General features: G+C 49.2%; 1 protein-coding gene across 1 annotated transcript in view; it reads right to left on the bottom strand.

The window, feature by feature from the left end:
- The window catches only part of DPYSL4 (dihydropyrimidinase like 4), an 18,592-nt gene extending 11,486 nt beyond the window's left edge, over positions 1-7,106 (bottom strand). The window contains exon 1 of the mRNA XM_019617916.2: positions 7,089-7,106. Coding sequence (XP_019473461.2) covers positions 7,089-7,106 — 18 coding nt within the window. The remainder of the gene's footprint in view (positions 1-7,088) is intronic.
- Between the last annotated feature and the right edge of the window lie 5,998 nt (positions 7,107-13,104).

Below are 13,104 nucleotides of genomic sequence, written 5' to 3'. Positions count from 1 at the left end.
GGGGGGCGGAACGGAGCGGGGCCGGTAGCTGCCTCTCCAGGCCGCCCTCTCGCAGGCGGGAGTTACGTCGTGTCGGGCTGCCAAACCACGCTTTTATTTCTCCTCCTGCTTCCTGTTTTCTGATCTAACGGCAGCGTGTCCAGCTGGAAGGCAGAGCTTGTCTGCAGCCTGACTGCGCGGCTGTGGGTTGGGAGCGCAGATGCGTTTGCTGCCTGTTATTTAAGAACAAGAGGAATAAAGGCTTTCTGTATCAAAGTGGTAACTAAGTAAGTGTCTGGGGGGAGGAGGAGGGAGTGAGAATTGCAAGGAGGTGTCAGAAAAGCTGTGTTCTGTGTTGTCATTTGTTTCTTTGTGTTCCTTTTTTGTAAAGGATCTTTCTTCTTGCAGTGGCCCTTTTTGGAGCACGGTTTACCCAGAGCAGGTTCTTGTCACACGTTCTGCTGCCTGGCCTGCCTGGAGCAGGAGGCACTTTGCTCCCTCTGGCAATTGGGAGCTTTCTGGCAGTTGTGCTTTCAGACGGTCAGCTGAAAACCAGGGGGCAGCTGAGGCTGCTTTCCTGAAGTCAAATACGGAAAAGTTAACAGACCCGACTGCGATTCATGGGATGCTGGCTTTATTGGAATGGAGAAGGCAGATCAGAGAAAGTAATCAAAGATACAGGCAGAATGTCAGATCAAATTGATACTTCACCTCTTCTCTAAAGGTCCCAATCACTACAGTCTGTTTAAAACAATCTGTTTGTGAACTGAGAATAGCACTGAAGAACATGCTTTTAGGGGCTTAAACACCTTATTTATCACATTAGAATGGCAGAAGTACAGAACCTTTCAGGCTGGAAGAGCCCCCTGAGATCCACTGCCCACATCCCTCTGTGCCACGTCCCCAGGGGTCTGAACAGCTGCAGGATCGGGACCCCCAGCCCAGGGCAGCCTGTTGTGTTACTGGTGTGATGACCTTGTTCTGCTGCTGCTTCCCCTGGTGTCTGCAGCTGAGTTTTCCAGGGGCTACGAGTGCAATTAAATGGAGCTGAACAGGAGCTGTTGTGCGTGCTTCCAGGCAGTGCTGAGACCCAAGGGCGGCGGGTGCCTGGCACGTGGAGGTGCAGGTCGTGTGGTGCATAACGTCAGCTTTTGTAAGTTAAAAATTACAACCTTGGAAGTGAAAGGTGTTGATTTGTGTCGATTTGATGCTTCTACTGTGTGGAACTTCTGAAGCGATGAGCACTTCACAGCTGCACACAGCTGGTGTAGTTCTCACATGATGGTGGTCGCAGACATCCAGGGGCGGTGCACACTGCATGTCTGTGTGTACGATGTGGAGAACGGTTCCTTTTCAGCGTCTGTTTCTTGTGGAATGGTTTTCCTGCCTTGCCCCAGGACCCCTGTGGCAGAGCACCACTAATTATGGATAATAACTACATAATAATTGCCTGCTGTGTGATGTGCAGGTCACGGGGAGGTAAATGCACCCGGCAGTGCTGACAGAAGTGTGAATCCGAGTGCTTCTGTGCTGTGTGTGGGTAGGTGTGCAGCAGGGAGCTGTGAGGAGGGGAGCTGACAGCCAACCTGTGCTTCAGCCTTCGTCTCCCCAACGGAGGGCGTGTGGCTTGTGAGCACCTTAGTGTCTCCTCACAGGAGAAGATAAATGTCAGCATCCTCTTCTCCTGTTCCACTTTAATTCTTCAAGAATTAAATTGTTTTACGTGACAGTTATGGAAAACTAAAACTGCTCGGGATGTGTGGGAACAGACGGCTGTGAGCAGTGCTAAGCAGTGAGATCTGACAGTGCCAGAACGTTGATGTGCTGAGTCACCTCCGTGTGGTTCTTCGGGGGCTTTTCCCACACCTGGACCAGCAGAGGGATGAGGTGCTGAGTGATGCTGTGACTTCAGCAGCCCGCTGGTCCAACTGAGTCCTTGTGGGTGATGGTCAGCCAGCCCGTGTAATTAAGTGGAACACCACGTACTGATGTATTCACAGCTCAAATGACAGTTCTGGAAGCTGATCATTTGTGGCTCAAAAAATAACCTTGTTTGGCTCTGTGGGCACCAGCAGTGAGTTCGTGTGCTCCGAGCAGTTCTGTGTTAACCTGCAGCAAGTTCTTCCAGTGTGAGTGGAGCACGTGTTGTCCAGGGCTGGTGCAGAGTGGGGGGGCTGGAGAAATGTACTGAGCACCTGGAAGCAAAGCGGTAAGGCTAAAAGCGTCGAAGCATGACTCTGGTGCCTTGCATTGGGTCTCCCTGCTGCATGCTCTGTACAAGGGAAAAACACGGCTGTCTTTGCTCGGGAAAAAAATATTTCCATCTTTCTTCATTTCAGGTTCAGTCCCTGACCGAGCCCCTTCTCCCCACCCTGAAACAAATCCCACAACCAATGCAAAATGTGTGAGGAGAAGGATTGCATGGTGGTATCAGAAGCCATCGTGTGTATTTCAGATACCCAGAGTGGGGGAAAAAGGGAACAGCTGTAACTAGGAAGACACCGAATTGGTGAGAAACCACTGTGGTATGGGGAACTTGGCACCTGAGACGCTTCCTAGCACTGGACTTCAATGTTACTGGTATAGACAGGTTATGTAGTACGAGAGCATGGGGGGAGTGCTTAGAACCACTTCTATGGTTATTTAAAGGATTGTGATGTGTTTCTGATTTTAGAACCTGAATCTAGTGACAAAAGTCAGAGCGAAAGGCTTGAGCAGAAGCTCTGGCTGCTGAGAGCAAGCTGTTCTCCATAGGGTAGGCCAGAACTCGGTGAGGTGGGGGCTGCATAGTGCTGCTGCTGAAGGAGTGGGGCTGGTTGTGTAGCTGTGTGTGTCAGCTGGCCGTTCGCTGTGCAGGAGCCCATCAGGGTCAGTCAGGTTCCTTTGAAATCTCTTTCCTGCTGGCTGCACAGGTAGTGCAGTGTGTGCACACCTTGGAGGGCTCCGGACGTCTCATGAGCACATCTTTTTTTCCTTTCAAATGGCTTCTCACTGCTACTACTATTTTCTGTGCTATTTTGGTGTAGAAAAAGCACTTTTGAAGCATTGGATAGCAAGTGTGTTGCCGAGGTGTGACACTCCCTGGCAGTGCATATTGCAAACACCCACAAGCCAGTGCCATGACAACTGAACAGAAATGAAATCTGCCCAAGCATATTGATGGCTGTGCAGTTGGTCTTCGTGTGCTGCAGGTTGCTGTGGATCGGTTACCTCTGGGATCGGGCTGTCAGTGGGTGCACCTTTCTGCCATGCTGCCGGCACCTCATGCTATCTCACACTGTCAGTGTGGTACCATATCTCATGTGAAAGGTCTTTCTTTTTTTTTTGAACCGTGATATGAAGAATGCTAAATGACCTTGTAAAACTATGTCACACAATCCATTAGAAAGAGAATGTGCTGCATGTTTTCCTGGAACCCCAGTTAATGGGAGCTGGCAGGCAAGGCTAGAAAGTAGGAAACACAGAAAATAATATGTATTAGGCTTGGGTTGTTTGCACCGTGGGAGAATGTGCTTTTTGCTCTACAGAAAATAAGGCTAAAGCCTGGTCCCAAGTAATTTGCATTTTAAAGGCTTAGTACTTCGTGTTGTAATGAAATGAATAATTCACAGGTGTTCAAACAGCCCCAGTAACTTCATGTTCCAGGTTCTGGGTTTTCTCCATGCTCCAGCAGACAGGGCACCCAGCCAGGCTTCAGCCCCACGCCTGCCCTGGCAGTGCCATCAGTCAGTAACGTCCTGCCTGGCCTTCACCTGGGCTGTGTTTGTTTACTGTCGTGCATCTCTGCACCTTTAACCAGTAATGAGCACTTCCAGGGAAGACACTGCTGGCTTGAGCTGTTGCTATGAGCTGGGTTTATCTTTGAGTTCCCCAGCTGGGAAGTGGTGCCTGTTCAGAAATGAGCTCTGTCTTGTAGGAAGAGAGTAAAGCTCTTCACTGCAAGGAAGGCATCAAGGCTCTGGAACACGTCCAGAGAAGGACAGCAGTGCTGTGCAGATCTGGAGCACGGGGCTTATGGGGAGCGGCTGAGGGAGCTGGGGTTGTTGGCTGTGGAGAAGAGGCGGCTCAGGGGACCTCACTGCTCCTTACAACTCCTGATAGGAGGTTGTGGCGAGGTAGGGGTTGGTCTCTGCCCCATATAACAGCGATGGAATGAGAGGTGCTGGCCTCACATTGCACCAGGGAGGCTCAGGTTGGTACCAGAGCAACGTCTGCTCCAGAGAGCGGCCAGGCGCTGGCACAGCTGCCCAGGGGTGGGCAGTCCTTGTCCATGGAGGTGTTCAGAGCTGCAGGGATGTGGCACTGAGGGATGTGGCTGTGGGCTGGGTTTGGGGATCTGAAGGGGCTTTTCCAGCCTGCACTGTTCTGTGATTGTAGAATAGCACACAGTGCTCAGCAGCAGAGGTGGCTGCCCTGCTCCCACCGCACAGTGCTGTGCTCGGCTCATCCCAGCACCTGCACGCTGCCTGGCAGCCAGCAGCAGTCCTGCTGTGCCTCGGTGTGGCTGCTCCGTGCAGGCAGGTGCTGGGGCAGGTGAGGATGTTGCTGTGTCAGTGCTGTGCAGAGGTCCCGTGGTAGCTCTGTGACAGCAGGGCAGGTCTGTGTGCAGCTCAGATGCTGTGTGTGGCACAGCACAAGCTCAGCGTGCCGGGGCTGCTGTTTGCTGTTCATTTTGGTTTGATTGGTTTTTGTCACACGTTAGATGCCAAAGTGAGAAAAATTGTGAGCAGGTGTCAAAACAAGCTGGTGACAGGAGCAGAACTGAGGGATTGATTAATGCACGGTGCACTGAAATGTGCATCTTTTGGCGTGGCTTTCTCATACAGAGATCAGTGTGTGAAGTTATGCACCAAACACCAGGTTCTTTTTAACGGGGACAAATTGCTTCTGTTTGTCAAAACGCCAAGTAATAGCAACAGGAGTTGTATCGTTGTTTGCCCCTCCGTAAAACTTAAGCAGTGGCTTTAGCTCTGTGTTCCTTCCAGCCTTGGCGCAGTGTTTTTCTGCGCTTGGCTCAGCATCTCTGAAGGTATTCCCCCTTCTCCCTTCAGGCTGGAGGGCGATTCTTTCTCCTTTCCAAACCACGGCAGGCCCTGGTGCTGCTGATGATCTTCTCCAGCTGGGTTTGTCAGTGCCGTGGGCCGCGTTTCCCAGGGCTGAGGCACCGCTGATGGAGAGAGAGCAAACTGGCTCCTCCCTGCCGAAGGTATTTTGGGAGCGCGTGTCTGCTGCTCATCACTGCCAGGACAAAGATAGGACTGTGCTCCTAAAATAGCACTGCGGGGCCACGTGTGCGCTGCAGGCTGCACTGGTGCTTCTACTGAGGAGGAAAATCCAGAGTTTGTTTTCGAGTTACCATAATTGTGTTGACAGTGCTGTCGCGTGGAATGCTATCTTAACTGGATAGTGTATAAATTAGCTGCATGTACAAAGTACGTGCAGATACCACACGCTGCTCACATCACCGTGTAAGTAAATAAAGACCTTGTCAGCTTTTTAAAATGCACATACGTGTAATTGCCTGCATGGTGAGGCAGCCAGGCCTGCAGTTGCTGAGGGCTCCGTGTGGGATCGAGTGCAGCACTGCTGGTCCCCAGTCTGCTCTTGTGGGTCCCATTTTGTGCATGCATTGAGGACATCATTGCAGGCATTAAGTGCATCTCCGTGGCACTCATCTGTCTAGCTGCCAAGAATGGAGCAGAAGGGAACAGCTTCAGCTCTTTTTCATGAAAGTGTGTTTTCTTTGTTTGCTTATTAAAATTTTCTTCGTGATGCTTGAGTGGAATGAAATGCTACAGCAGAAAGCTGCAGCAGAGCCCACTCTTAAATCTGTAGTTATGATATGTGCAGCATTTTTAGAGCTGCAGTAAATAAACATTAAAAAAACCAAGCAAGTTGCATTTTGGTAAGTGCATCTCCAGTTGCTGTTCTTTTGGATAAATTGTTTCTTATGGACCCACAGATGATGAGCGATTATATCAGTGTCCTGTGAGCTGCACCACTGCAGGGTTGGTGTGTGCTCACCTTCACACACAGGGGAGGTGTTGGGTGCACGTACAGATGTGCCTTTTTCCTTTTCTCCCCAGTGTTCCAATGGTCGTTACCAGCCATAGTGAAATGGATGTGAAAGACACTCTTGTTCTTCCTTATGCTGTGGCAAATAGTAAAAGCCCTTTTGGATGAAAACCCAGCTCTTTGCTCAGGGCCGTTACCTGCTGTCCCCGCGGGAAACTTAAGCGTTACTGAAGTATTTGGAAAAAGCAGCAGTAAACCGCGAAGCTTAGACTTCATGCTGAATAGTGAAGGCGGTTCTGCCCAAAAATCATTGTCAGACCTCATCAGGATTCTTCTGCAATTAAAAACAAACAAAAAAGCACTGCTCCCAGCCTCCCTCAGGTGCTGAATTCTCTCAGCTCTTCTCCAATCCTCACTTGAAACCTGCATGCTCTGCGTCTGTATCAGAAGGGACATGAAGAGTGGAGGATTGAGGGAGCGCTGGTTGGGAGCTCTGAGGGGCGGCTGCACAGCCGCAGGGACGGGCTACTGACAGCAGGGCTGTGGTGGGGCGTGGGAGCCTGCAGTGCTGTCAGATGGCTCCCAGCAGAGAGACTATTCCTGTGGGAAAGGAGATGCAGTGAAACAAACATGACGGAGTGCAGCAGTAGGCGGTGTTTGGTGAAGGGACTGGCAGGAGACGTGCAGCAGGGGCTTTCTGTGGCTCGCAGCTCCTGTGCAGGTGGGGCACAGCGCAGCGCAGCTCTGCACTCCTCAGTGTGAGAGATGGAAAGAGCCAGAACATGCTGTGAGAAATCTCCTCAGCTGTCGATGGGGATTGGGTCCCACGGCACAAACAGCCCCGGGGCTGTGTATGAGAAAAGTACAGGGCCTTTTCCTGTGCCATGCTGTCGATCACACACCGGTCGCTGCCGAGCCCAACCGTTTGTTCACTGCAGCTCTGTGTTCGTTTCTGCATAAAACATGAGATTAACCAACAAGTGGGCAGCCCCCGTTCTTTTTCTGAGAGCAGTCTTTGTTGCCTTCTGTGGCTACACACAAAAAGTATGTGAGGACTTTAATTACCCACAGTTACCGGGTTTAATGTGACTCACTTTTTCACGGAAAAGCATTGTTAATTGCTAATATTGAAAACTTTTCTATTAATTAATGTCAAAATTTTTCCGACGACAGAGCCTTTCCAAGCAGCGCAATAGTAGAAGCTTTGAGTAACTTCGAATACCCGCGTGAGCCCTGATCTTCTAATACAAAAACATCTTTTCTATTTTCCTTCCCCCGAAGGCCCATCTCTCTGAGGCGGATCTGTGTAGCAGCAGGCCGGAGCCGGGCGCTGTGGGGTTACGGATGGCGCCGGGTTTCCCGCCCGGCTCTGCGGTTTCCCGCCCGGCTCTGCCGCTCCCCGTCCCGCGAGGCCGCCGGGCTGCGGGAGCCGCGGTTGCTGTCCGTGGTGCTGAGCTCCGCTCCCCGCGGCTCCGCCCTGACGTCCCGTTCTGCAGCCAGCGACCAGAACGTTGTTTTCTCATTTTTTCTCGAGAGGATAATATCATTTCCTTACTTCCTGTGCGGCTCTGGCACTGAATTAGTCTTCTGAAGCGTCTTGGGAAGCGTCCCAGCTCCACGAGCAGCCTTAGAGTGGCTGAGGAGAGGTGCAGTGCAGCAGGGAGGAATATCTCTGCCCTCCAGTTTGTTTCCTGGAGAAATGGCGTGGCTGCTTTTGCTCTCTTGGTGTGTCAGCGATAATACAACCCGACAGTGCTGTAAGCACATGGTTGGGGACTCTGCCTGCATCTTAGGGCACCGATTTCTACAGGTTTAGTATTGCTATATAAAGGAGTTGTCTGTTGTTTCTAAATTTACTCTATTAATGTCAGAGAGCATGAAGAAAAAATAGCAAAAATAAGCTGACGTTTACAGCAGGGATTGATACAGGGAACAGCCAGTTGCTGCTGCGCTGTTTGCACTGAGCAGTCTCTGAGTGTTTGTTCCTGTATCTGGCTTAATTACTCAAGCACAGAATGTCATCTGCATAGCTGGCTTTTTCCACTTCAGGCATAGCTCCTGTGTGTGTTACGCTGATGGCTCTGATTTCAAGCAGAATCCTGACATTGTCAACACTTTCAAGAAACACAAAGGGGAAAGAAGGGGAAACCAAATTTACCATCCTTGTGGACCGTTGGTGGTGTCACAGTGGAGATCAGCACTGGGCTGTGTGCTGCAATGGGGGTGGGTGGGCAGACGGACAGGATAATCGCTAAACTTAAAGCATTGCTCATGTAGATCTAATGTACATAATGTAAACTGAAAGTATCTTTGGTTTGGTGCTGGAGAAGAGCAGACCTGCTGGCTTGACGAGGATCGGTCTTTAATTAAATTGTTCTGTAGTTAGAGGGCATAGAAAGCCATTAAGAGGCACTCTGCTGAGGCTGCTGGGGCGATGTTAATTATTGATGGTTAATTAAAAAGCAAGTAAGAGGAATGTTCTTTCAGGGACTTGAGCGAGGGCTTGGGGTTGCCTGTCCCGTTGTTCTGCGCCCCATTACAACCACGCCCTGGCTCCATTCTGGGTGTTTTGTAGAAGAAGCAATGCGTGTGCTGTAAGGGTTGCTCCCATAGAACACACAGGCTGCTGCAGCTTTCACACTGCAGCCCTTTGCTCATCAGCCGGCCCTGCAGCCCATGGCCATGTTTCTTGTTTTGCCATACCGCTTCACTTAAATCCATCATCCAACACATTCATTTTGGTGCCTATGCAAATTTGTCTCGGCAAATGAGCAAAATAAGTGTTGCTTATTTGTTTTGACAATTACAGTACAATTTTCATTACAGTCCTTCCTCATATACTGCTGAATGTTATGTGGTGTGTTTGGTGTAAACAAAGATGTTCTGCTAAAGTGCGATGCGGTTACTGGAGTTACTCTATGGAGCTGAAGCCTAGTTGCTAAAACCCAAGTTAAAGTATGGTGAACTTCCAGCTTCTCTGGTTTTACATTCATTTTTGCAGCCTGAATGCAAGGAAATGACATAAGTAATGCACAGAGCAGTCAATGAGAACAACTCATTTGAACCTTTGGGAAGTGAGCTAAGAAAAAGGAAAATCAGGGGAAAAAAAATAATGTGTGCGTTCATTTATTTTGAGTTAGAAACTTCAGGTATTACAGCGCATTAACGCTCACGGTGAACTCTGTTCAAAGCTGTGGCTACCAGCAGTTGTTGCTCACCAGGAAAACGGCCTGCTCTGCCTGATTTTCCTGTTAATCACTTTCTGCCTCTGAGGGATCTATTTTAAAGCCTAAGCCTATTGTGCCAACACGAAAGCAGCTGTAACGTTGTTGTGCAATGGTAAATTGGCAGTGACTTTGCATTTCATAATTAGTTAACAAGGAATAGCTTAGAACGCACGTGTCTTTCAGTGTATCATTAAAATGTGCCTCACATGTTTGACACGCTGTTAATTAATAGGATTTTCCAAAGCAATCAGTGACAGTTTCCATTTTGCCTCACCCAGTTGCCTGACGGACCACTGATGTAGATGGGAGCACATTAAGGCTGCGGCTGGACTTTTATTTATTTACTTATTTTTTCCTGACAAATGCTTTGGGGCTCCGGGCTGACGAGAGGCTCTTCATAGCACAGTGTATAGGTGGTAGCATAGTGAGCACAGTGTACGTGCCCCAGGTCTGTGGTGCAGCCCCGTTCCCAGAGGGGCAGGTTGCTGCCCGGAGCTTCGTGGCTGGGGCTGGACGTGGTTGGGGCCATCTCTGTTCCCTCTGCTCATGGTGAAGGTCGTGGCCTCAGTTATTCCTCCACAGAAAACATTTCGAAGAGGTAATTTGAGAAACTATTTCTAGAGATTTGTGTCGAGTGACAGACTTCAATTAAATAGGTGTCCGTTACTTAATGGCAGTCAGAGATGCCGCTTCCGGAAGAAGCAAATCTCCAGCTTCTGAACTAAAATTTGCTTTGCAAGCTAGTAAGATTAGAGGTAGCTTATTCTGCTCCAGTACAAAAGCCTCAAAGAAATTAACATTTGTCTTTAGAGGCATTTGTTGTTGGAAGTGAGAAACGTTCACCTGGGCCTTCTGCAGACGTTCTGCTCTGGAGGAGCTCGCAGTCACAGAGCAGGCTGCAGCGTTTTGTTCTCAGCTCGATATGGAGCTGATTAATCAATCTGCTTTTTGGACTTAATCATGCCATACTCTCCTGGTTTTGGTGCTCTTTTCCTTACAATTCAGGAAATTTTCACACTTTTCCTATCAATCTCAACAGCAGCTACTTAGGAAGGGTGCATTCCCCAGAACAGGGAGGTGGGAGCACTGGTGGGAGGGCACCCAGCCTGGGGAGGGGAGGGAAGGAGTGCAACCACGATGTGCCAGCAGTGAGTGCAGCCTGGGTGCAGAGCACAGCAGCCCTGGGGCGGTGGGTGTGCATTTCTGCACGGCTCCCTGTGGCCCGTCCCTGATGCTACTGCTGTTCAGGTTTAGGTTATGGTTAGGCAACAAAGAAGAAGAGAATGGGCCCAGTGGTACCGGGTTAGAATCAAATTAGTGTTTTTGCAATTTCCCTTACGTCTTCAGGGTATTTTTATCATCTGCCTCATTCTAACAGCCTTGTCTGAGTCATCTCTTCCCTAGTTTAGATCTGTGCTCCTTTCTGTGCCTATTCCCTGCAGGGCCCGGTTCTACTGAGCACAGCCTGGTGCTGCTCTCACTGAGGCTGTCCGAGGTTATTAAATTACGTGGCAGTTGTGAACATCGGTGTGTTTTATTTAGCAGCCTTCTGAATTAGCGAGTGTCCGTAATGCAGCAATTCATAATTTATCAGAGAGGTAACAGATAAGGTTTCGATTTAATTATTGTTTGCTTTTGTAGTTGTGAGGTTTATGTGGAGAAACACAGAGGGAAAAGCAGCCCTTCCTGAGCTGCGGGCCTTCTTTGAGCAATGAGATGGGGAACCATTCGGTGCTGCTCCCAGGGCAGGATGGCTTTGCTCCAGAAGGCTTGGCAGGGTCATGTTTGTGCTTCCTAATCAATAGCAACGCTATTAGGAGAGTCGCCCTGTCGGCATTTAAGACGTGCTGTCATTTTCTGTGCTCCTGCCACTTGACTTCCTTACTTAATGAACAAAAAAATGTCTGTGTGGGAACAATGGACAGCTGTACTGCTCATATTATCCCAAATGGTGAATATTATATTTATGATAGAATGATCCAAATATGAGCCATCTGTTATTAAGATGTTCACTTCATAGAGAACGTTTCCTTATCTCATGTAATGTTCACATGAGGTTTTAATCTCTTTGTAGAAAGGATGCTAACTCTGAGAAATTCCTCCAAATTGTACATTTCTTGTTCCTGAAATGTTGCTGAGGAGTTGCTAAAACATTTTGGAACTCACCCCCCTACACAGCTGTGTGCTGTGGGCTCTGCACGGCCGTGGCTCATTGGGGCTCCCAGGGCAGCAGGCAGCTCTGTACAGAGGCAGCTTCATCCAGCTGTGCTGCGGTTACATGCAGAACCCTCAGGTGTGCTGGCCCTGGGCACAACAAGGCACTGCAGGGTGCTCCGGGGCTTGGTGGCTTGGTGATGCTGACATGGACGTGGAGAGAGCTTGTGCCTCGTCCTGCCTTCAGCTTGCGTGGAGCTGCAGTCGCTTGGGCTGAGGTCCTGGCTGGTGACCTGACTAAATCCATTGGGGCAAAAACCTCTAAGAAGTCAATTTGTTGTATGAGGACCTGGCAACATCCAATTTTGCATTGTAGAGTAAGAAGAGCAGAGTCAGGAGTAAGCAGGAGAAATCTAGAGATTTAGAGATAAGGACCCAGCCTTCCTCTTTGGGAGCGTTAAATGTTTTGTGATTGATTGCGTGGGAAGCAGCACTGGAGTCTGAAATGAAAGGGAGCCGTGGAAGATGCAGCAGGTCAAAGGTGGGATGTGTTGAAGGATCCGTGAGCTGACAGCTGCCAAGAATAGAGTGTGCCAGAGAACAGTGAGGTGTGAGGAGGTTTGAATTGATGCTCGGGTAGGGGCTGCGTCTCCAGTGATGACAGTAGCAGCAGAGCTTGGGGCAGACAAGTTGACTTTTGGACAATATTCTGCAATCCTCTGAAATTTTCTATGCTGAGAACACGTGTGCAGCTTGGAGCCCGTTTAAAATCTGGCTTTTCCATCTTCAGAGCCTGTTGAGGTCACCTGCAAAGAAAGTGGATTTTTTGGTGGTGTAACTGATCTCCAGTGCTGTATCCCTGCTGTGCTTACTTCATTTCCTTTACTAAAGAGCATTTTTCATCCCTTTGGTGAGGCTCCATTTGTCCTGTCTGCCTGACCCTCCCAGATGGGAGCTGGGTGCTCCAGCTCAGAGCACTACTCAGGGCCCGCAGCACTCCTGCTCCCCATCTCTTGCTTTATTTGTGTTTTTCAAGAAGGCCACATGTGCTCGGTGGTAATCACAGGCTTTCAGTGCTTCACAAGTGGAAGGGAGTTGAAGGCTTGCTTCCTGAAATAGAAGATGTCAGCAGATACTGTGTGGTTCGGGAGCACATCTTTTATGCAGGCGTCAAGGTACACACAATGCGTGTGATTTTTATTTTTGTTAAAGCGAAAATCTGACTTACAGCAGTGTAGATAATTTACCCTTGTCACCAATTCCTCTCGGGAGATGGCGGGGATGCTGCCTGTGTCCGTGCGTTCTGCCTCTCGCCTTCACTGCCAGCTGATGCTCAGCAGCACTGTGGACGGAGGCGGCAGGAGCTGGAGGTGCTTTGCGGGCTTCAGAAGTCATGGGGACGTTTTTGGTTTGTCCAAATTAAGGAAAAGATCTGCAAGTGCGCCTGCCGACTCAGTGTTGTTCCCTAAAGTAATCATCCTTGTATTTTAGAAACTAATTTACGCTGGAAATAATTTCTTAAGAGATTTTAATCACCTCAGCTTGAAGTAAATAGATAAACAAAAATTTAGCGTAGTTCAGAAATGTGTTGACACAAATATTACTTCAGCACATTCTTTGATCTCCTCCATGTGTGCTGCAGGGCACGTAGCAGATGGAAATTCTGTGGGCAACTTCTGTAGTTTTTCCATTTTTGTAGCACACATTAAATTTTGATTCTCATCTCTGA

This window comes from Meleagris gallopavo, chromosome 8 (genome assembly GCF_000146605.3).
Source record: "Meleagris gallopavo isolate NT-WF06-2002-E0010 breed Aviagen turkey brand Nicholas breeding stock chromosome 8, Turkey_5.1, whole genome shotgun sequence".
In the NCBI taxonomy this organism is placed as follows: domain Eukaryota; kingdom Metazoa; phylum Chordata; class Aves; order Galliformes; family Phasianidae; genus Meleagris; species Meleagris gallopavo.
The sequence above is the reverse complement of the archived record's forward strand: the minus strand, read 5'-3'. Positions and strand labels throughout refer to the sequence as shown.